Source organism: Mixophyes fleayi, chromosome 7, assembly GCF_038048845.1.
Source record: "Mixophyes fleayi isolate aMixFle1 chromosome 7, aMixFle1.hap1, whole genome shotgun sequence".
In the NCBI taxonomy this organism is placed as follows: Eukaryota; Metazoa; Chordata; class Amphibia; order Anura; family Limnodynastidae; genus Mixophyes; species Mixophyes fleayi.
This window is the reverse complement of record NC_134408.1, coordinates 12,732,285-12,756,660: the sequence shown is the minus strand read 5'-3', so window position 1 is coordinate 12,756,660 and position 24,376 is coordinate 12,732,285. Positions and strand designations below refer to the sequence as shown.

At 42.7% G+C, this 24,376-nt stretch overlaps 2 protein-coding genes across 2 annotated transcripts; both read right to left on the bottom strand.

Annotated features, from left to right (window-relative positions):
- Nucleotides 1–8,761: 8,761 nt before the first annotated feature.
- LOC142098623 (E3 ubiquitin/ISG15 ligase TRIM25-like) lies at nt 8,762–10,342 on the bottom strand. The gene has a single exon (XM_075181457.1). It carries the CDS (start codon nt 10,340–10,342, stop codon nt 8,762–8,764), a length of 1,581 nt encoding a protein of 526 aa, XP_075037558.1.
- Nucleotides 10,343–21,597: 11,255 nt separating this feature from the next.
- Nucleotides 21,598–23,942, bottom strand: LOC142098621 (E3 ubiquitin-protein ligase TRIM11-like). Its single transcript, XM_075181456.1, has one exon. The coding sequence runs from the start codon at nt 23,891–23,893 to the stop codon at nt 22,301–22,303; it is 1,593 nt and encodes a 530-aa protein (XP_075037557.1). The 5' UTR covers nt 23,894–23,942; the 3' UTR covers nt 21,598–22,300.
- Nucleotides 23,943–24,376: the final 434 nt, after the last annotated feature.

The following is a 24,376-nucleotide window of genomic DNA, read 5'->3' as shown; positions in this document are numbered from 1 at the left end:
GTCACATCACTGCTATCAAACCTGCATAGCTAACTTGTGACAGGGTTGATGCTAGGAGCGTCTGTAGTAACCTGAAAGCAAGTTGTGCTTTAATACAGAAAGCTGCTGTGCGGGGGACAGAAATAAGGAGGTACTTTATACTCATCACTTCCTTCCACTGTGAGGGACTGTGTAGAGAATTGTTGACCGGTATGCTTTCTGTGCAAGACCCCGGGCTGTCTATTTGCTGCAATAGTAGGACTGAATGCTGAAGCTAGATACCACCTTTACTTGGTATTTGCTGTTGTCCAAATGTAGTTTTCCTCCCTTCCAGCCATAGGTTTATGTAAGTACTGGTTTATTGTGCCAAGTAGGCACAAAAGATATCAGAGTTTACAGCTGGATGGCCCATCTGGTTTTACTTAAGGTTTTCATGGGGTCACTAATAATTAATATGCTGTTTTTTAAATGCAGTTTAAAATAAAGTGTTTTACTCCGTGCTGATTGCCTGGAAAGGATTTTCAGTGCTGTTTGGAGCATGTCTGAATCAGCAGTGTTTAGTTTCTACAACCTTGATTGAGCCTGGAACTCACAGTGAGGTCTCTACCCTCAGGGGAGCCCCACTTTATTTTATGGGATTGTGTGTGCGATAATGTATGCTGTTCTTTCTCAATATAATATGATGGTCAGTTGGGTCTCTCTATATGGTTGTAACCGGACTCCCAGCAGAGTCTGGTAATTTGATATATCTTTTCCACCTGTTGGTAGTAGACACATCGCTGGGTTTCACTAGAAACACCCATGAGTGGAGCTAGACCAGCCCCCTGAATCGTTATATATCTTATTTTAATGGGATGGATAAACCCATGATGGGTGGGAATGGAAAATGAAATATGGGGCAGTTAATTAAAAATATTAATTACATGGAAGAGGGAGGGTGGGAAATAAATTACAGGAAAAGGGGAGATCTTTTTTACCCAGTCCCACTAATCCGCACAGGCAGGACTGTGCTGGGCTGTGCTGCGCTGCAATGCTGTATTAGCAAGCCAAACGTAGCATTACAAGGGATCAAAGAGCGGGATGGAAGAGGATTACCGTTTATTAAGCACAAGTCCCGCCACTTCAATGATCTGACCACACCCCCTCAACATTCAAACATTTGGAAATCCCCCTGTAGAAATCCTGCGTTTGCCCCTGGATGTATTGCAAGTAAAACAATGCAGCTATTTTATTATTATGCATCATAATTTGCTCATTTCCTGGGGTCACCGGCATGGGATGTGAATTGTAAAGGGGTCATCTCTATACCCCTCCTCCATCCTCCTCCTTCCTCATCTATCCTTCTCCTTCTTCCTCCTTCCTTACTCTTCCTCTGTCATCTTCCTTCTCCTTCTTCATCATCCCCATCCTTCCTTATTCCTCTACTACATCCTCCTCCTTCCTCCTCTATCCTTCTCCTTCTTCCTCCTTCCTTACTCTTCCTCTGTCATCTTCCTTCTCCTTCTTCATCATCCCCATCCTCTCTTATTCCTCTACTACATCCTCCTCCTTCCTCCTCTATCCTTCTCCTTCTTCCTCCTTCCTTACTCTTCCTCCTTCATCCTCCTTCTCCTTCTTCTTCATCATCCCCATCCTTCCTTATTCCTCTGCTACATCCTCCTCTATACTTCTATTTCTCCTTCTCCTTCCTCCTTCCTTACTCTTCCTCCTTCATCCTACTTCTCCTTCTTCATCATCCCCATTCCTTATTCATCTACTACATCCTTCTTCCCACTCTATCCTTCTCCTTCATACCCCCATTCCTTTCCCTTCTTTCTACTCCTTCATCATCTTTCTTCTTCATCTTCTATCCTGTCTCATCTATCCTGCAGGTCACGTGATGCAGAAGTGAACTGATCCCATTCAGTATTATTCAAAGATAGACCGGGAGCAGAGTTGGGGGCCGGTGTTTAGAAAATGCCAATTATCTTTAAGCTTAAATTTTAATTAGTGGGACTTACCTTGTTGGTAGACCTAATAATGCTTACTATTGTCATATATGTCTTCTAAAGAACGCATAATTCATATACTAATGTTAATGATAGATTAAATAGTGGATGAGAAGGGCAGCAGACAATTTCGGTACACCTATTGCAAGATGCACCCTTTATATGTTAGTATAAAGAATGTATCATTATAAATAATTTAAAGAATTTCTAAGTGATATATAATTTAAGGAATGTTATAATTCCACAGCTAAAGCCTTTTTGCTTAATTGAAATTTTTCTTAACTGGAGTGAAATCGCCTGTTTTTAAATTATTTAGGGAATGTCGATGTACAACCATTTTTTAAGTGTGCAATCATAGCCACATAGGACTGAGGCATGATGTAGTATGGGGTACAAGATCTATTGTGTTAATAACGACTATGCTACTCAACTTCCCCCAACTTTTCCACTAAAATGGAAGCTACCTTCCTTGCTTGCAGCTATGAGAAGATAAGTCCTCTTCATTACAGGACCTACTATATAATCATCATCTTTATCGTCTATTTATATAGCGCAACTAATTCCGCAGCGCTGTTCAACTCACTCACATCGGTCCCTGTCCCATTGGAGTTCACTGTTTAAATTCCCTAACATACACACACACAGAGACCGAGAGAGACTAAGGTCAATTTAATAGCAGCCAATTAACCTACTAGTATGTATTTGTAGTGTGGAAGGAAACCCACACAAACAAAGGGAGAACATACAAACTCCAGACAGATAAAGCCATGGTTGGGAATTGACCTCATGACCCCAGTGTTGTAATGATTTTCTTTCTAACACAGATCATTATCAATAATAACATTCTTCGATTATGTATTTTGTCATTCAAGTGTACGCTGGGTGAGTTAAGTGGGGAGAGCTTTCGGATTGTCCATTTGACCCAAGAATGAGACCTTTGACTTAAGCCGGTGTCCGGAGCACAATGCATTGTGTTACAGCATCGTCGAGTTTAGTTTTCTACAATCACTGTTGTCTATTTACCCGTCCTTGTGTCGGATAATCACTCTGCTCAAAACACCTCTTTTAATAGGACAGTAACTGCTACCTCCATTTGTGTTGTCTCTTTGGGAATAGATTGGCCACATTGCCCTATGCCTGGTTGAGAAAAGCAGCTCACCAAGTGTATGCTGGCACTTTTAAAACTACTAGCACCAGCACACCCATGCCTGCCAATGCATACTGGTGCTTTGTAGAACTACCCACTGGGACCTGTAATGCACCGACTAAAGTCCAAAGAAATAAACAGATACACACAGTATTACATGTCCTTTGATTGAGATAAAGGCTCACCCAATCTCTCTTTGTGATCTTTAATGCTTACCTAATTCTTTAAGGATCTTCCTTCTTTTCTTTTCCTTCTATCTTCTTTTCTTCAACTGGTAATCCAATTGATAAAATTAAAAACTTTCATAGGCGATGGAATACTTGCTCCAGATGAAAATGTCAGGCAAGGGTCTGTCTGCAAGTAACCAATCAGGGCAGCTATTGGGAATGAGCAGGCGCGGGCTGGCAAATTTCAGACCGGGGGGCGCACAGGTGGCCGCATCACATGACACGCGATGCGGCCGCGTCATCAATGGCGTGATTGCATCGCGTGTCATCTGATGCGGCTGCCTGTGCACTGTACGCCGTTAACAATCAAGCAATATTGCATCCGGGGAGAGGGGGGTTGGGCGGTTGGCCCTAACAGTGGCTAGACTGAGCGGCCCGGGAGGCCGATGCCCCCCTGCCCCCCGGCCCAGCACGCCCCTGGGAATGAGGCCAGGAAAGGATTTACCCAATTTTTCATCAGATGAAGGACCTTGTAGCATTATGGTTCTAACCTTCATATGGGTTGCCCTCAATTTTAACCAAATGAAGCTAAAATATTCATAAACTGTGCCTCCCTTCAGCATTGTACCCTGGGCACTCGCCCCTCTCGCACAGCCCTGGTTTTTGCTCTGCTCTTTGATTAAATTCTGCCACCTTCATCTTTATAGACTCTATGGAATCCATCTCACAGATGTAGGTTTAGGTGTCTTTATAGCCCAAATGTATGGCTCTTTACTGGAGTTTCTTGGGTCAGGTGGTGGAGGGCTGCATGTTCATTAAAAAGCACAGCTTTTGGTGGGAAAGCAGTGCAGTCAGTGGGTAATACATGGTGCAAATAATACAATGGCCCTTTCGAGCTATGTCTCTGTTAGGGTCATTTGTGGGAGTGTCCTGGGTATCATTTATGCCAACGTGCCCTTTGCGTCCATAAGGGGTGTAGTATCTCTGACGTCGCTAAGTTATTACCTGGGATTTTGGGCCAGATGACCATTCCTATGTTTGCTTGTATAGTATTAGCTTTCGCTGCCACAATCATTTATACAATTAAATATGTGACCTTAGTGTGCTAAAATTCAAACCTGTGTCTGTGACTTATTTCAAGTAGTAAGTAGTTATACGTTTAATATAAGGGTTAGAAGGGGAATTTGCAGAGGGAGAATATTTGGTGTTTAAAACACAATGACTACTAATGGCTACTATATAAGTAATAAAAATAAAATAAAAATAATACAATTTATTTATATGTCTCCACAACCTTTAATATCACTGGTGCTTTCTATGCAAATGAGTGTGAGGAGGCAGATCCAGTCAGCATTCTATTAGTGTTCGTTATTTGGAAAAAATTAGTCCGATGCAGCACAGTTGAACTCAACGTGGGCACAAATTATATCCCAAAAATGCGTATGTATAAACAGTATATTACAGCCCAATATCTGAATCAGATACACGTCAAGTTGTGTCCAGCTCTGCATCTGTAGTACACGCTTCGGGTTTGCGGCAGGCATGCCGACATTCACATATGCATGCGCAGAAAAAGGGTGTAAGCACAATAAATATTTGGAAACGTTTATTTTAATAAGGAAAAACATCTTTGCTACTAAGCTGCATAAAATACAGCTGAAATAGCAAAATGAAAAAAAATTAAGTACACACATAAAATCTTATAATATATGCACAATCCATGATAAAACAGCCCTATCAGAAGTAGCTAGCTATTGTCTGCGATCGTCGTCATTATCAATGCTCCAGCCCTTAGGCTTATTAAAAGAAAAGACTTATCTGCATTCCTGTGACAGGATGGACCTCCTATGCCACTCTGTCTGTTGTGTTGGGGACCAGCTGGGCTTGCCTTGCCACCGTTTCCTTTTTTTATCCAAAACTGTGCCGCTCCTGTCAGGAGCCTGCTGCCACCACTAGGTTCTTTCTGGGTAACTTTTGCTGCTGGTGTACCTCCTTGCTGGGCACCTGGGCAGGTACCTCTTTCTTTAGATCAGGGTTGCTGTGCATGGTTCCCCCTGGCCTACCACACTGGCCAGCTACAAGGTAGCGGGCAGAGTGTTGGTACTGGAATGCTGGGTCCCAACCTCAGAACAGCCAGATAACGGATTAGATTGGTCTAATATGAAGGTCACAGGAATTGCCGCAGGTAAGTAGGCGTTAAAGCAGGATCTTGAAGCAAGTGATGTTTTATTAGCTCAAGTAGTCCTAATATGAACCTACACTAGTTCAAGGTATTAGTGATCTCCAGAATTACAGGTGGTATAATACTACATGGCCAAACAGTGATCCTTTTTATACAGTTTTGCAGCCCTAACTTGGCAGGAGGTAAGCCAGCCCTTGTCTTCGCTGGCACCAAAACGTCTGATAAATCACATTCAATCATTACCATTTGGATGTAATATATCCTTTAACCGTGGAGCTAACGCAATTTAGGCTTTAACAAAATTTATATCAATCTCTAGATTTCCTTAAATTGGGTGTTAAGGTTCCTATTTTTCTTAGATCCTGTCTTAGAGAGATAGCAAGTCTAATTACCCCCTCCTGTCTTTCACGCTAAATAGATGTGTTGGCCACTGAGATGAAAAGGTCTAATTAACATGAGATTACCTGCTTTCAGACAGTCACAGAACACACATTTCCTCCCCCTGGCATATGCCTATTGCCTCAGAAAATCAGTGCATTCCTAATACAGAAATATAGCACAGTATCAAAATCAGTACATTTACAATGACATTAATTAACGCACTGGGCTGGTAATTTAAATATATTTATACAAATACAAGTTATTTAAAAGTGATCCAGCCAAAGTTCCGCTCTGCATCGGCCACAATTCTGTGAACCCAGCCTTACTGTGCTCGGACTATGTCAGAACGCCCCTTCCCTCCCACAACATTCCTCTTCAGGTGCATGCAGTCATAGGTGTGGAAGCAAATAATGCTACATGGGCATTGGTACAGGCGTGTTATTTTGCGGGCAGGCACACAGCGAATTCACTCAATTTATACAACGCAAATTAGCATCTGTTGAACACGGCATTAGGTCCAATGGCTACAATTTAAATGCTTTCACATATGCTAGTAAAATTCCCAGCAATAATTTCATAAAATTGGAAAAATGTTAGTATATGTGCTGGGTGCAAATTACCTATAACTTAAAATAAAAAAATAAAAAAACACACACACACAAAATTCGTCATTATCCAAAAATCTAGCATTATTTTTAAATAACTGCACTTAAACTTAAGTTTTGGGCAGAGGTCGTTAAGATATATTAAACTGTATGCAACCCGCTGTCACTGTGTGTAGTGTGAGGTGCACAGGTTAGGCCATGCAAATCCTTCTCAAGCCCTGGCTGATGGGCATGGGTGTATAGGGGTCACATGCAGGTATTTTATTACAAAGTCTCTTTGTGAGTAGTGGGACACAGGTGATGCCACTTTGTGGTACAGTGCAATAAAAGTCAGAATAATTTGGGCACCAGACCATCTCTATAACAAACTGAACTCTTTATTTACACTCCTCTTCCTCCAGCACGATAATCATATTGGTTGCAGCAATACAAAAATATATACAGCTCCTTACTCTCTCCAGCACAGTTCTTAATGAGCAATATGAATATGGTTGCAAGTACATCTTCTTACTCCTCCTGCACACATCTTACACTGCTGGTCAGACCAGCACTGTCTGCCTGACACAGACCCTCCTTAGTAGCAGAGATCAGACCAGCACTGTCTGCCTGAAACAGACCCTCCTTAGTAGCAGAGATCAGACCAGCGCTGTCTGCCTGACACAGACCCTTCTTAGTAGCAGAGATCAGACCAGCACTGTCTACCTGACACAGACCCTCCTTAGTAGCAGAGATCAGACCAGCACTGTCTGCCTGACACAGACCCTCCTTAGTAGCAGAGATCAGACCAGCACTGTCTGCCTGACAAGAGACCCTCCTTAGTAGCAGAGATCAGACCAGCGCTGTCTGCCTGACACAGACCCTTCTTAGTAGCAGAGATCAGACCAGCACTGTCTGCCTGACACAGACCCTCCTTAGTAGCAGAGATCAGACCAGCGCTGTCTGCCTGACACAGACCCTCCTTAGTAGCAGAGATCAGACCAGCACTGACTGCCTGACAAGAGACCCTCCTTAGTAGCAGAGATCAGACCAGCGCTGTCTGCCTGACACAGACCCTTCTTAGTAGCAGAGATCAGACCAGCACTGTCTGCCTGACACAGACCCTCCTTAGTAGCAGAGATCAGACCAGCACTGTCTGCCTGACAAGAGACCCTCCTTAGTAGCAGAGATCAGACCAGCACTGTCTGCCTGACACAGACCCTCCTTAGTAGCAGAGATCAGACCAGCGCTGTCTGCCTGACACAGACCCTTCTTAGTAGCAGAGATCAGACCAGCACTGTCTGCCTGACACAGACCCTCCTTAGTAGCAGAGATCAGACCAGCACTGTCTGCCTGACACAGACCCTCCTTAGTAGCAGAGATCAGACCAGCGCTGTCTGCCTGACACAGACCCTTCTTAGTAGCAGAGATCAGACCAGCACTGTCTGCCTGACACAGACCCTCCTTAGTAGCAGAGATCAGACCAGCACTGTCTGCCTGACAAGAGACCCTCCTTAGTAGCAGAGATCAGACCAGCACTGTCTGCCTGACACAGACCCTCCTTAGTAGCAGAGATCAGACCAGCGCTGTCTGCCTGACACAGACCCTCCTTAGTAGCAGAGATCAGACCAGCACTGTCTGCCTGACACAGACCCTTCTTAGTAGCAGAGATCAGACCAGCACTGTCTGCCTGACACAGACCCTTCTTAGTAGCAGAGATCAGACCAGCACTGTCTGCCTGACACAGACCCTTCTTAGTAGCAGAGATCAGACCAGCACTGTCTGCCTGACACAGACCCTCCTTAGTAGCAGAGATCAGAGCAGCGCTGTCTGCCTGACACAGACCCTCCTTAGTAGCAGAGATCAGACCAGCGCTGTCTGCCTGACACAGACCCTCCTTAGTAGCAGAGATCAGACCAGCGCTGTCTGCCTGACACAGACCCTCCTTAGTAGCAGAGATCAGACCAGCACTGTCTGCCTGACACAGACCCTCCTTAGTAGCAGAGATCAGACCAGCACTGTCAGCCTGACACAGACCCTCCTTAGTAGCAGAGATCAGACATCAGACCAGCACTGTCTGCCTGACACAGACCCTCCTTAGTAGCAGAGATCAGACCAGCACTGTCTGCCTGACACAGACCCTCCTTAGTAGCAGAGATCAGATCAGCACTGGATCTCTGACTGATGGAGTCTGCAGATCAGGGGAACTCTGCACCTTAGTTATGTAGTACTTTGTACTTTATCATAAAAAGTTTGGGTGGGGGTTACTATGTGACAAAAACATGTAAAATAAAATATAATATGATGTGTTGCAAGGACTCTCCTTATTACAGTTTTCACTGTATGATTTTGACACAGGAATTATACACATAGAAGGCAGCATGCAGGGGCTCGGTGAAGGTGGCAGTGAAGGTGTGTAAGTGTCTGATGGGGTCACACAGCTGATAGAAGGACAGACGTCCGGCCTCATATTCCAGATATATCCCCACTGTCTGTATAGGTGAACCTGAATTTATTTCATTTAATTCTTTATGTATATTGTTATGGAATGCTTTAAAATGTTTCACAAAGGACAGACCCCATGATTTGTCATTATAACCAATGTATGATTCATTGCCCAGTGTCTTTCTCTTTATACTGTGACCGGCCACCCCTATCAGCCATTTCTCTTCCCTACTCACATCCACTTCCCAGTAATGACTCCCAGATGAGAAACTACGAGTGCTTAAAACCTGCTTGGATTTAAATCTCTCCGGTCCATCTGGTATGTTCTGGTCTACATCAGTATAAGAAGCAGATCTGAGATCATCTGATATAATAATGGTATTAGAAGCTGTCTTTTTATCGAATAATATGTCTGATTTCTCCATCACTGAGAACTGTCTCCTTATTTTAAGATCAATCAGATTATCAGCAAAGTGTGAAAGTCCCCTGTGTAACATCTGTGAGATTATTCCCTCATCCAGACATCCAACATCTCTTACATCACTGCTGACATCACAGCTCCTGTGACTGATGACATCACTTTCTAGTTCTTTCTTCAGGACAGTTAATGGATCTGTGATTTTACACACCTCCTCCATACTAATAATCTTCCTGGACAGCTCGTCCTTCTGTATTTCCAGCTGTGAGATCAGATCAGAGACTGAGAGTGAGATCTTCTCTTCCTGTCTGGAGATCTCACTCAGGACTCCTCTCTCCAGAGTGTCTAACTTCTCCCTGATGTCTCTAAACAGACCAGTGACTCTCTCAGTGACACCAGTGGCTTTTTCCTTCTCCTCTCCCCTGTGATCCTGCAGCCTCTGGACTCTTCTCTCAGTTTCCTCTCTCTCAGACTTCAGTGTCTCAGTAACATTTCTCAGTTTCTCTTTTTTATTATCCGAGGCCACATTCAGAAGCTCCCTGTGGTGACCCCGGTGGTCTCCAGCCACCCAGCAGGACATACAGACAGTGGCTGAAACCTCAGAGCAGTAATATTCCACAACCTTTTCATGTATAGAACATTTTCTGTCCTTAAAGGAAACAGTGGGTTCAGTTATAACATGTTCAGCGCCTTTACTGTGTTTACTTAAGTGTTTATCACAAAAAGAAGCTTCACACAGCAGACATGATTTAGTAGCCGGCACAGGAGAGTCACAGTAAGTACAGAAGATCTTGGTCTCCTCCTGCACTGAATGAGTAGATAAATAATGCTCCACAATGTTACTCAGCTTCCAGTTCTTCTGCAGTACAGGACGCTTCCGATACTCTACTCTGCATTCAGGACAGGAATAAACTCCAGACCACACATATGCATTAAACATCTTCACAATACAGACCCGGCAGAAGATGTGTCCACATCTCAGTGATACAGGATCTGTATAAGGACTCAGGCAGATGGAACATCTCAGCTCAGCTTCCAGATCTGCAGACGCCATTCTAGAAAACAGGAAGAAATTAAACAAAACTTTTTTATGAACAAAATATACCTTGGCTCACAACTATCATTTATTCCCCACATCAACTCTATATCTAAATCCTGTTACATTCATCTAAAGAACATTTACAGAATACGCACATATCTCACACAAGACACCGGAAAAACCTTAATTCATGCACTCATCATCTCCCTCATCGACTATTGCAATTCCCTCCTTACTGGTCTTCCCAAAGTCAGACTTGAACCCCTACAATCTATTTTGCACGCAGTGGCTGGATTAATTTTCCTTGCAAACCATTCTTCCTCTGCTGAGCCACTCTGTCAGTCTCTACATTGGTTGCCTGTATTTCAACAAATCCAATATAAAATTCTTCTACTAACCTACAAGGCCGTCAACAAAATTGCACCAACATACATCTCCTCACTTGTCTCAAAATATCTCCCAACTCGACACCTCCGTTCTGCACAAGATCTGTGTCTCTCTTCCACTCTCATCACATCCTCCCATTCTCGGTTACAGGACATTTTTCGGGCTGCGCCCAATTTGTGGAATTCCCTCCCTCGCACAGTAAGACTTTCCTCTAGTCTTTAAACCTTCAAGTGTTCTCTGAAAACCCACCTCTTCAGACAAGCTTATGATATTCCTCAACCACCATCTTAATCTCCCTAGGTTACCCTATTACCACCCTCTATACAGCTAATACAAAACAACAACCCTCTGACTAACATTGCTGTGTGACTGATCATACAGCCCACTCAATACTTTTAACCCTTGCATTCTAGCTGGTCCAGTGTGCAATATGATGTAGCACATGCCCTTGTGTTTCAAACTCCCATTGTCCCATAGATTGAATGTTGATGATGATATACCATATTCTCAAACAAATCTGTATGTATGTAATCAACTATACGTATCACTGCAAATTTCAATAGTCACAAATACACTTAGTTAACTGAGTTTTGAAAATGCTTGATCAGTCAAACGAAATGCATCAGCTGTTCATTTATCAACTATCTGCATTTCATTTAAACAGACTATTCTGGAGCTCAGTTTTCATATGTGAACCAAAAAGGGAATATCTAACATGATGAATAGTGGCCAACAGACGATAGTTGTATTTCCATTTACACTGATAGATGTACTTTCCTTTACTATCAGACTCGTTCAATATAGGATCCCTTACTTATTCTAATGTGGGACTGAATGTTCCTAAAAGAAATCTATGAGCACCGAGTTCCTAAAAGACTTTTTACATTGGTTCTCCAGTACATTATGGAGCAATGCTGATAAAGAAAGGTACAGCTTTTGGATAGCCCAAAACTAGCTCTGAAATAAACAGTTACCTAGATTCCAGTGTATTTCTGACTATTGGGTGATTCTGATGGCTGCATATAGATGAATTTGTGATTAGGGCACATATTGTTTTATATTAAAATAATATTGAATTTGTTTGTATGTTTTTAATAAATTATATTTGTTAAATGAGACGTGTAGTATATATTATTACATTGCAGGAGTGTTACAAGAGTAACTTGGGCATCCTCATTACAGCGCCATTCTCAATCCCATGTTTGTCATTTTCTATGAGGGTTCGACAATAACCCTATTTGAATAGTGATTAGGGGCCTGATTCATTAAGGATCTTAACTTAAGAAACTTCTTATTTCAGTCTCCTGGACAAAACCATGGTACAATGCAAGGGGTGCAAATTAGTGTTCTGTTTTGCAGATATTTGTGTGCTACATGAAAAAACAGTCAGTATTTAACTTATGTGCAAAACAGAATGCTAATTTACACCCCTTGCATTATAACATAGTTTTGTCCAGGAGACTGAAATAAGAAGTTTCTTAAGTTAAGATCCTTAATGAATCAGCCCCTAGATTATCATTGCATTATTGATTCTCATTTTTAACCTAACTTTTCCACTACTGTTGTTTTCCTAGACCTTGACATTATTTTGTGTAAAACTTCCTTATGATAAAGATCAGTACAGAGGGCGGGGCTAAGCAGTCACATCCACAGACAGAGATATGTAATGACAGGGATGTATGCCTGAGAGATATATACCATTATAATACACAAGTCATATTAATGTCTGTATAAACATGAAATTCTAATATCCTATTTTATAATCCATAAATTCTGATGTCATCACCTCAGTGTTCATTAGGAAACTTGTGTAATATAAGGAATAATGCACCACGGAATTCTGTGATCCTGTGTGTTCTGATACCTGGGATTAGTAAGTCTCTCAATGTGTCTATCAGGACTTCTTACCTCAGTCTCTTGGCACAGTCCCTCCACCTGGATTTTGATTGGTGTCCTCAGGGTAACAAGTTGTTCTTCTACTACCAAGTGTCCATTCAGCAAACCTCTCCTGACACCCTGCATGCAGTCTCAGAGTAATAGAATGAAACCTTGGAACATATAGGGATTAAAGTGCACACTGGTTATCAGTGAAATGGGCGGTCCTACAACATGATGAATAATAGTGATCCCAGTTATAATCGAGCAGTCCAACATTCCTCTGCTCTAACTGTAAAACATTTTGTGGGCGACAGACACGTGTACACTAGAAATGCAACGCATTTGAACACAGTAACTTTCCTTCTAAGGTAATTATAATCTACTAGCAGTTAACTTTACCTTAACTAAATGATCAGTATGAAATATGTATATACAACACATCCAAAGTGCAGTATTGATCTTACAGTGCATCTGTATTTTTGGTGCAAATGTTGCACCTGGTGGCGTGGATGTGGTGCTGTTGCCATCTCGTGGTCAGTGAAGGCAGACTTATCAGGGTCTCTTGTGGACAGTAACGGGATAGAAGGTCGCATCCCACACGGTTCACACTAATTCCCAATTGTAAAGCGCTACGGAATTTGCTGGCGCTATATATATATAAATGATGATGATGATGATGATGATAGTATCATCTATAGTAAAAGTGGTTTGTACTGTTACTCACATTCACATTACCACCTACAGGTGAAATACTCTAATTGCTCTACATTTCTAGTAGGCAGTAAGAGGTTACCCACATTCTGTGCACGGAGCAGTCTCCGTAGCATCTCTTGGTCTGTGCAGCAGCCAATCATTGGTTGTTATGCATTTGCAATGGCAGTACTTGTAGCAGAAAATTGGAAAAGAGTAATTGGAAAAGAGTAATACACAGTCCGTGTAATGCAATCACTGTGAGGTCCCTTTCGTATGTTCACTGACACTGGCAGAAGGGCGACACAAATAAGAGGCCCATCGGACACCAGCAAAGCCTCATATATTTATATTAAGGGTCCTATTTGGAAGTGATCAAATTTGTACCCCAAACCTACGTTGGAAAATAATATTTAACTCAAGTTTGATCACTCCAGATTCAACAAAATTAGGGATTTAGGGCCTGATTCATTAAGGATATTAACTTGAGAAACTTCTTATTTCGGTCTCTTGGACAAAACCATGTTACAATGCAAGGGGTGCAAATGAGTGTTCTGTTTTGCACATAAGCTAAATACTGACTGTTTTTTCATGTAGCACACAAATATCAACTTTAAATTTCAGTGTACAAATAAGCTATCAAGTATTTGTGTGCTACATGAAAAAACAGTCAGAATACCTTTCGATATATATTTTTGCATACTTTAAATGGTCATTAGGGCAGAGAACCGGTTGTTAATTTATTTGAATCCCACCACTGTGTGTGTGTGTATATATATATATATATATATATATATATATATATATATATATATATATATATATATATATATATATATAAATATATATTTATCATGCTTTTGTAAATATGTGTAACAGAATTCTTTCAGTATAGTGTTAGCCACACCCCAACATTAGGTTGGCCACACCCACTTGCCAAATGTCACTCCCACTTAGATGGGGGGCACCGGTGCCCTGTCTCGCCCAGGGCACGGAAATGTCTAGTTACGGCACTGAGTAAGTAATACAATCATGTCACTCCAAGAGATCTAGGGTCTGATTTCTATGTTTTATCTCTCTGAGCACATCCATATTAATTGAATATAATAGTGCATTATCCTTGTATATAAACTATATTCCTTTGTATGCATAATAAATTGATACTATGCATCTAATGATCAAGCTGAACATAAACCCCATAGCAGTATCAACATCCACTGAATCAGAGTATTTAGATGCTTTGTCGGGATCACTCCCACTTTTTGAATGGTTAAAACTGACACCGACGGCAATGTGCTACAATGAGTAGTGGTTTTAAAACCAATCAAATTTTCATTGATTTAGCCCAAACTGCGGGCGATTTAGGGTAACCATTATAAGTAATGTTAAAATGTCCTCCTCCCCTTTCTGACTGGGTCGTGCTACTTAGCATTGGTCCCAGTCCTCTAGGGAGGCATCTGAATAAACTTTTGGGACCCCACACCTAGGGATGCCCGGCACAATGGTACCAGTGATAAAATAAAATAATTGTGTCACCTATACAAATATAAATCATAAAATAGTGCCCCCTGAATATATTCAGAATAATACTGGTGTCCCGTGACTATATCAATATACCGTACATACTGGCGCCACCTGAATATATTCATAATAATATTGGTGCCTCGTGATCATATAAATATACATACAGGCGCCACCTGATTTGAATTAAATAAAATAGTGCCCTGATTTTACTAAATAATTAATAGTAGCCTCATTTTTTCTGTAGTGCAGTGGTATTCATACTTACCTAGACTCCTCTACTTGTTTTCATCCAATGTAATCGATTGGGCAAAAAACATTACTTTGCACCAAAGCTCTGAGCTCCTCGCCCTAGAGGACTGGGGCTGATGCTAAGGAGCACGACTGGGTCAGGAAGGGGGTGGAGGGTACAGGGCCGGACTGGGACAAAGAATCAGCCCTGGCATTTAAAGCACACAGGCCCACCTGTTGTGGGCTCCGCGCACTATATTGTTGCACACTGATGCTGGCGCAGTGCTCGTTGCTGGTGCAGTACAACATGATGTACTATGAGTGTGTGTGTGTGGGGGGGGTATTTATTTCTCCTAATGAACCTCAACAATACATTGTTAGCACCCCAATTACATCAATAAATACTATAACAATACATTATTAGTACCCAAATTACAGCAATAAATAACCCTACACACACACTCATACTACATCAATACCCACCCACATTACAGCAACCAGCATCACCCCCCCACATTACAGCGTCCAGCATTACCCCCCACATTATAGCAACCAGCATTACCCTCCACATTACAGCAACCAGCATCACCCCCACATTACAGCAACCAGTATCACCCCCACATTACAGCAACCAGCATTACCCTCCACATTACAGCGTCCAGCATCACCCCCCACATTACAGCAACCAGCATCACCCCCCACATTACAGCAACCAGCATCACCCCCACATTACAGCGTTCAGCGTCACCCCCACATTACAGCGTTCAGCATCACCCCCCACATTACAGCAACCAGCATCACCCCCCACATTACAGCGTCCAGCGTCACCCCCACATTACAGCGTTCAGCATCACCCCCCACATTACAGCAACCAGCATCACCCCCCACATTACAGCAACCGGCATCACCCCCCACATTACAGCAACCAGCATCACCCCCCACATTACAGCGTCCAGCATCACCCCCACATTACAGCGTTCAGCATCACCCCTCACATTATAGCAACCAGCATCACCCCCCACATTACAGCAACCGGCATCACCCCCCACATTACAGCAACCAGCATCACCCCCCACATTACAGCGTCCAGCATCACCCCCACATTACAGCATCCAGCATCACCCCCAAATTACAGCAACCAGCATCACCCCCCACATTACAGCAACCAGCATCACCCCCACATTACAGCATCCAGCATCACCCCCACATTACAGCAACCAGCATCACCCCCACATTACAGCAACCCGCATCACCCCCACATTACAGCAACCTGCTTCACCCCCACTTTACAGAAACCAGCATCACCCCCACATTACAGCAACCCGCATCACCCCCACATTACAGCAACCTGCATCACCCCCACATTACAAAAACCAGCATCACCCCCACATTACAGCATCCAGCATCACCCCCACATTACAGCATCCAGCATCACCCCCACATTACAGCAACCAGCATCACTCCCACATTACAGCAACCTGCATCACCCCCACATTACAGCAACCTGCATCACCCCCACATTACAGAAACCCGCATCACCCCCACATTACAGCATCCAGCATCACCCCCATATTTCAGCAACCTGCATCACCCCAAATGCAAAATGGTTCTCAGTAATCGACTTGGCAAACGCTTTCTTCTCAGTCCCCATTAGAGAAGATAGTCAACTTCTTCTAGCCTTCACCAATGATGGAAACCAATACTGTTAGACAAGACTTCCTCAAGGAGGAGCCACCAGCTCATCAGAATTTTCAGAGGCAATGGCACTAATTCTCCAAGGATGGAGGCCTATTAATCCAACTACTCAACTTATCCAATATGTGGATGATCTCATGGTGGCTGCAGAAATTGAAAAAGAATGCAAAGCAGAAACACTATCATATACTATATTTCCTGGCCGAACAAGACTGCAGAGTATCACCAAGCAAGTTGCAACTAGTACAGGAAAAAGTAAGATTTTTGGGACATTGTATCTCTGCAGGAGCAAGACATCTTACAACTGAAAGAGTTAAAGTTATACGAGACATGAAGACACCAAAAACAGTCAAAGAAATCAGAGACTTTTTGGGGCTCATAGGGTATTGCAGAGAGTGGATCCCCTCAGCTTCAATTCCTATGCAACCATTGTATGAATGCTTGAGGAAACAACAGGGAACAGAAGCGCTCAATATTTTTGAAATAGAGAACGCAGTACAAGCTTTGAAACAAGCCATCTCTACTGCACCAGCACTTGGGACTGCCAGACTACCTGAAACCATTCACATTGTACTGCCATGAGTAGTCAGGACATGCTCTAGAGGTCCTCACACAGATACATGGAACGAAACAAAGGCCACTGGCCTATTATTCAGCACAACTCGACCCAGTTATAAGAGGCTCTCCATCATGTATAAAAGCAGTAGCAGCAGCAACAATACTAAAAGAACAGGTAGCAGATATGGTATTGGACCATGCACTTGTTATTCAAGTTCCACATGCAGTCACAGAAATTCTCAATCAAGCAAGGACAAGACATTTGTCTAGATTAACTAAATATGAGGTAGCCTTGCTTTGCGCCTCACGCGTAACAATTACTAGATTCACAGTCCTCAATCTAGCAACCCTACTCCCCATGGATGATTCAAAAGAGAGGAGTAAGGGGAGTCACAAAGAAGATGAATCATCAGACAGGGGATATGAGGACTTGAGTGAAGCATCTGAAGAAGAAACTGAAGAAATACACAAACAAAAAACTTTTTTTTCTGATCATCATTGTATTGAACTTATGCAATTAGAGACTTTGGGCCTCACAAACATACATTATACACCACTTCCTGAATGATACACCACTCCTTGATGCTGACATAGATCTATATGTAGATGGCTCACACTACTACATAAACAGCACACCGTATATAGGTTGTGCTGTTACTACACAGACACACATATTGATTCAGCAATCACTCCCAAGACATGTCAGCACAGGAAGCTGAGTTAAAAGCATTGACGTTGGCCTGTATATACGCTGAAGGACAAAAAGTCAACATTTATACAGACTCACACTATGCCTATGGTTTAGCTTATGACTATGGCCCAATATGGAAAAGCAGAAACTTTATGGGGTCATTGGGCAGACCCATAAAACATGCAAACCACATAAGAGAATTGTTTACTGCCTATCAGATGCCTGCCAAACTGTCAGTGATTAAGGTGAAAGCACTCACCAAGGAAACAATGCCCGAGGCAGAGGGAAATAGACTGGTAGACCAAACTGCTTGAGAAGCTGATGTAACGCCAATCCCAGAAGGGAAAGTTGCCTACGTGGTAGCCCCAGACTCCAAGCTATGTAAAAGAAAGCAACAGAGAATGAGAAAGGAGCTTGGACTAGACTAGGTGCACTAGAAGTGCAAGGAGAAGGGTGTAAAGGTCAGCAATTATGTCTGCCAAAAGCACTTTACCCGATTATGGCCAATAAAGTACATGGGAAAGTGCACCTGGGGAAGGGTGCTATAGTAGCACTAACAAATAAATACTGGATAGCACCAGGATTTGCACAAGCAGCACAGGCATTAGTGGCTGGTTGCCTAATCTGTGCACAAAAATGAAAATTTATATCCTTTTTGTGATTTGATTGATGAGAATCGTAGGGCAGGCGTGAACCCCGGGTCAGATACTAAATCAGCTAAAAAAAAGCCTATGAGCAGAATGAGCAGACAATTGTGGGATGGAATTGAAAAATGGATTGTCACATCATTAGTGGGACATATTTGTTAATGGATTTTATTCCATGAAGAAAGCAATGAATATCTTGATTTATCCATTGTTACTGTTTCTTTTTGAACTAACTATAATGATTATATGGAACTGTTCCTAACATGTAATACGAGGAGAGTTCTAAATAGATATCAGCAAAGTATCCCCCTCTATACACCTGGATAAGACATTAAACAGGGAAAGAAGAGTTATGGTGATAAAGATACCAAGGGATACATGCTGAATGAATCATTATTCTATCTATATGGTGTCCTTAAGATCCCATACAGTGTAAAGGTAAGTGCTAACTGTCTTATGCTGATTATCACCATGACTGATAGGTAGAAGTTAGAAGTAGATATTTAATCAGAAGAGGGGAGTGTAAGAATAAAATTGTATGATTATTGATTTAATATCTATCATGTGCTAAGCTTTAAAAAATAATATGTTATAGCCTTAAAAGAAATTAGCAGATATTGTACTCAGAATGAGAAGAGAAACAGATTGAAGCCTTGAAACAATGTTACAACAGGATGTTCTCAGAGAACATTAACAATCATAGGACGCACAGCTGAACGTAACGTTCTATGTAAAGTAACAACAACACTGGTGGCAGAATGGCTGAGAAGATAAAAACATCAATAAGAAAGATGCAGAGTACGCATAATTAGCTTGTTGCTTTCATTTTGTTTTCATAATAATTTACTGTCTTATAATTGGTTGTTAAGCTTCTATACCTCTAATATTCTACTGTATAAAAAAAGACCCTGAAGTAAGCTCTGGTTACAACAGAATCAGAATTACTCAGCATTATATCATACATGTTGTTAGACGGGCACCGCCGCGACACTCATTACCGTCCTCTGACGTCCCGGCCGTCGCCATGACGACCGGGGCGTCACTTCCGGATCCTGGCCGACCGTTGCCAAGGCAACGGTCGGAAGCTCTGTTCCCTGCGCTGCGTCCCGGCAACAGAGGAAGCCGGGCGCGAATGCGCAGAAGATAGTATCTTGTACTTTACATTCTGGAGCTTGATTTAACTAGCCTGTGGGCTGATTTATGCCTGATTCATTAATCAGGCAGGGGGCTGTGTGTGATTCAGAGCTAGGCTCTGATTGGTGGCCACTAGTATTTAAGGCAGTGAGGTTTGCAGCCTCACTGCCGGTTATAGTTCTGTATCCAGTCTGCTAGCCTGCTCCCTGCTTGTTCCTGTCTATTGGACCCTGTTACTGCTTACCCGTGTATGACCCTTGGCTTGAATTTGGACCCCGCTTGTGTATCTCGTGACCCTGACCTTTGGCTTGAATACTTACCTCCCTGTCTGCTTGTGACCTTTGACCTCAGCTTATTCCGTGATACCGTTGACTGCCGCCGGCCTCTGACCTCTGCTTGGACTCCACTCCGCTGCTTGGGTTCTCCCTAGCCGGTGCACACTTCACGACAATCTGCCAGTCTGCAGCCCAGTCTGTCCCCATCATCAGGACCTCCAGTGAATACCTGACTGGTAGAGTAGACCCCGGGTTGTGTTGTGCCGGCTAGCGGGGTTCCTAACACATGTGTTGAGTGTTTTTCTGTTCACCAGTCGACTGAAAATCAAGGAAGATCTGACTGACATTGAAGGTGATTGAAGGTGAACCCCGATACCCCAACAATGTTGAAATTTATACCAATTTGCCTGTTACAGTTACATGTAAGCCCAGGACAGTTACTAGAGGTCCAAGAAGACCACAATCAGGGCTAGGAAGTGGTCATGTGCAGTAACCATCTTCTCTCATTGGTGTAACTTCTACTGGACTGATCTGCAGTGCTTGTTGATTGGTTGCTACAGGTTACAGCCCATTTACACTATTCCACCATGTTAGAAAATAACCCCAATATGTCAGTAAATGTGTTACACTGGACTGCAGGCATTGTTAATTATAAACAGGCAAAATGTACATTTTGTAAACAAAATACAATTAAAGTTTTTATATTCGATAGGAGATAAACACTGCTTAATCATTTGTTTCAGAAATGTTCACCTTACGATTCCGCTTCCTATTGCCATTCCCTTTCTCCATCCAGTGGGAATCCGTCCTTAAAGGGGCACTCCAACCTAACCTCATTTTTCCGAGTAGCGGGGTGATCATGTAAATAGAAATATACTGACATTCCACATGACAGTCTTCAATAGTGTGTCACCTGCTTCCTGCCAGTGTTCATGGCGGAAAACCTCTGTGGTTACAGGGGCAAATGCAGGATTTGTAGAGGGGGGTTTCCACACCACGCCGCCAGTGGGCATGACCAGCATGCATGGGGACGTAGCTATAATTTTAGACAGTGCTTGGCTGCTCTCCAACTCTTCCTATCCCCATAATATACATGGGCAATCCTGCGTACAATACTGTTAGGTGCACGCAGCTCTCCCTTTTCAAGCAGAGCGGCGTGAAGCAGGAGCAGGGTCCAGCCACCTCAATTATACAGTGCCCCAGGCTTGGAGGGGGGGGGGTTTCCAGGCACTAGGAACCCCCCTAGTGCCTGGAAGAATTACTCCTCTCCTTAGAGCAGGGGTAGGGAACCTGTGGCTCTCCAGGTGTTGTGAAACTACAAATCCCAGCATGCCTTGCCACCTCTCTGCTGGTTATCTACTGGCAAAGCATGCTGGGACTTGTAGTTTCACAACACCTGGAGAGCCGCAGGTTGCCTACCCCTGCCTTAGAGGGTGTCTGGCTCTGTCTGTGGTGGGGGCAGTCGCCTCACACATACAACTCTAAATATGTTGCTTTGTGAGGAGAACCCCTTGTACTATAATAATATGTGGTAAAGCCGAGAGGTGTATTTCTATATTTTTATTAATAAGATAAAAGATCTGTAAGTGACAGGTTACATATTTTCTGACACAGAAAATGAGCGATGAGGTGAGAATAAGAGGACAAGCAAACAGATACATACAATATATAGGTAGAAGCCACATAATGTTACACACTACTAAAGTACAGTCATCTAGATGCCATTTCAGTATTGCTCTGTGGGTAGAATACACAGCCTGATATTCTCTGCAACACAATTATATCCTTACAGTTCTCTTGTTAAACAAAGATCAATAAGCAAATGACAGAAAATGTTGGAACAAAATGGCTTTTACAAAAGTAATAAAAATAAAAATAATAAAATGATTCAGCTATATGCCTCTACACCCTTTAATGTCAGTGGCATTGTATGCAAATAAGTGGGAGGAGGCAGATCCAGTGGATGATGCAGAGTTGGTTATATCTGTGCGTTTTATTCGTGGGCATGTGCAGGGAGAATATGCTCAATTTATACTATGCAAACTGTTCAGCACAGCATCAGGTTCGAAGGCTTCAGTTTACTTAAGCTGGTAAAATTCTCAGCCGCAACTTCATAGAATCGGAAAACTTTAATATATGTGATGGGTACAGAGCAGCTATCAATTGAAAAATTAAAAACACACACAGGAATATATTATAGCTATATTCAGTTATACATTTTTCACAGTAAATTAAAAAAAAAAGGTTTTTGTCAGGAATTTAATTGTTACACTATTCCCTTTATTATTTTGATGCATGTATTGGAATGTATATGGAACGCAGCATGCAGGGGCTCGGTGAAGGTGGCTGTGAAGGTGTGTAAGTGTCTGATGGGGTCACACAGCTGATAGAAGGACAGACGTCCGGCCTCATAGTCCAGATATATCCCCACTGTCTGCACAGGAGAACCTGGATTTATTTCTTCTAAAATTCTATGTACATTGTTATGGCTTAGTCCAATGTGGTTTTTACGGTACAGGCCCCACGACTTGTCATTATAACCAATGAATGATTCATAACCATCCATCTTTCTCTTTATACTATGACCGGCCACCCCTATCAGCCATTTCTCTGCTTTACTCACATCCACTTCCCAGTAATGTTTCCCAGATGAGAAACTACAGGAGCTTAATACCTGCCGGGATATAAACCTCTCTGGTCCATCTGGTCTGTTCTGATTTACATCAGTACGAGAAGCAGATCTGAGATCCTCTGAAACAATTACATCATTAGAGGCTGTTTTTATATCCAGTAATATGTCTGATTTCTCCATCACTGAGAACTGTCTGTTTATCTTCAGATCAATCAGATTATCAGTAAAGTGTACAAGTTCCGTGTGTAACATCTGTGAGATTATTCCCTCATCCAGACATCCAGCAACTCTTACATCACTGATGACATCACAGCTCCTGTGACTGATGACATCACTTTCCAGTTCTTTCTTCAGGACAGTTAATGGATCTGTGATTTTACACAACTCCTCAATACTAATAATTTTCCTGGACAGCTCGTCCTTCTGTATTTCCAGCTGTGAGATCAGATCAGAGACTGAGCGTGAGATCTTCTCTTCCTGTCTGGAGATCTCACTCAGGACTCCTCTCTCCAGAGTGTCTAACTTCTCCCTGATGTCTCTAAACAGACCAGTGACTCTCTCAGTGACACCAGTGGCTTTTTCCTTCTCCTCTCTCCTGTGATCCTGCAGTCTCTGGACTCTTCTCTCAGTTTCCTCTCTCTCAGACTTCAGGGTCTCAGTAACATTTCTCAGTTTCTCTTTTTTATTCTCAGAGGCCACATTCAGAAGCTCCACGTGGTGAGTTCTGTGGTCTCCAGCCACCCAGCAGGACATACAGATAGTGCTTGAATCCTCAAAGCAGTAATATTTTGCAACTTTCTCATATATGGTGCCTTTTTTGTCCATCAAGAAAACAGTAGGTTCCATTAAAATATGTTCAGCGGATTTATTGTGTTTTCTTAAGTGTTTATCACAAAAAGAAGCTTCACACTGCAGACATGATTTAGTAGCCGGCACAGAAGAGTCACAGTAAGTACAGAAGATCTTGGTCTCCTCCTGCTCTGGCTGAGTAGATAGAAAAAGGTCCACAATGTTACTCAGCTTCCTGTTCTTCTCCAGCAGAGGGCGCTCCCGATACTTTACTCTACATTCAGGACAGGAATAAGCTCCAGACCCCTCCTGTGTATCCAGCGCACTCACAATACAGTCCTGGCAGAAGTTGTGTCCACATCTCAGTGATACAGGATCTGTATAATGGCTCAGGCAGATGGAGCAGCTCAGCTCAGCTCTCAGGTCTGCAGACGCCATTCTAGAACACAGGAAGTGATGAAACAAAACTTTCTTATAACAAAGTCCAGTACACAGGGTGGGGCTGAGCAGTCTCGTCCAGAGAGATATGTAATGACAGTGAAAGTATATCTGTGAATGTCTATCTGGAAAAAGAATAAAGCTGTGACATATAACATTATAATACACAAGTCATATTAGTGACTATATAAACAGTGGTTCTGATATCTCATGTTAAAATGTGTACATTCTGATGTCATCACCTGTGTTCATTAGGAAACTTGTGTAATATAAGGAATAATACACCTTGGATTTCTGTTACCTGTATGTAAGAATTTGGTCTGCAGCCTGTTCCTGTTCTGTAACCCCTGGGTCCTGTGTGTTCCTGGACCTGTGATAAATAAATCTCTGCATGTGTCCATCAGGACTTCTCACCTCAGTCTCTTGTATCAGAGCCTCCAGCCGGATCTTGATCGTGTTGGAAACCAGCGCTATTCGCGGTCT

What these genes read in the sequence shown, in the direction of transcription:
- LOC142098623 (XM_075181457.1), bottom strand. Translation starts at nt 10,342, where the DNA reads ATGGCGTCTGCAGATCTGGAAGCTGAGCTGAGATGTTCCATCTGCCTG.
- LOC142098621 (XM_075181456.1), bottom strand. Translation starts at nt 23,893, where the DNA reads ATGGCGTCTGCAGACCTGAGAGCTGAGCTGAGCTGCTCCATCTGCCTG.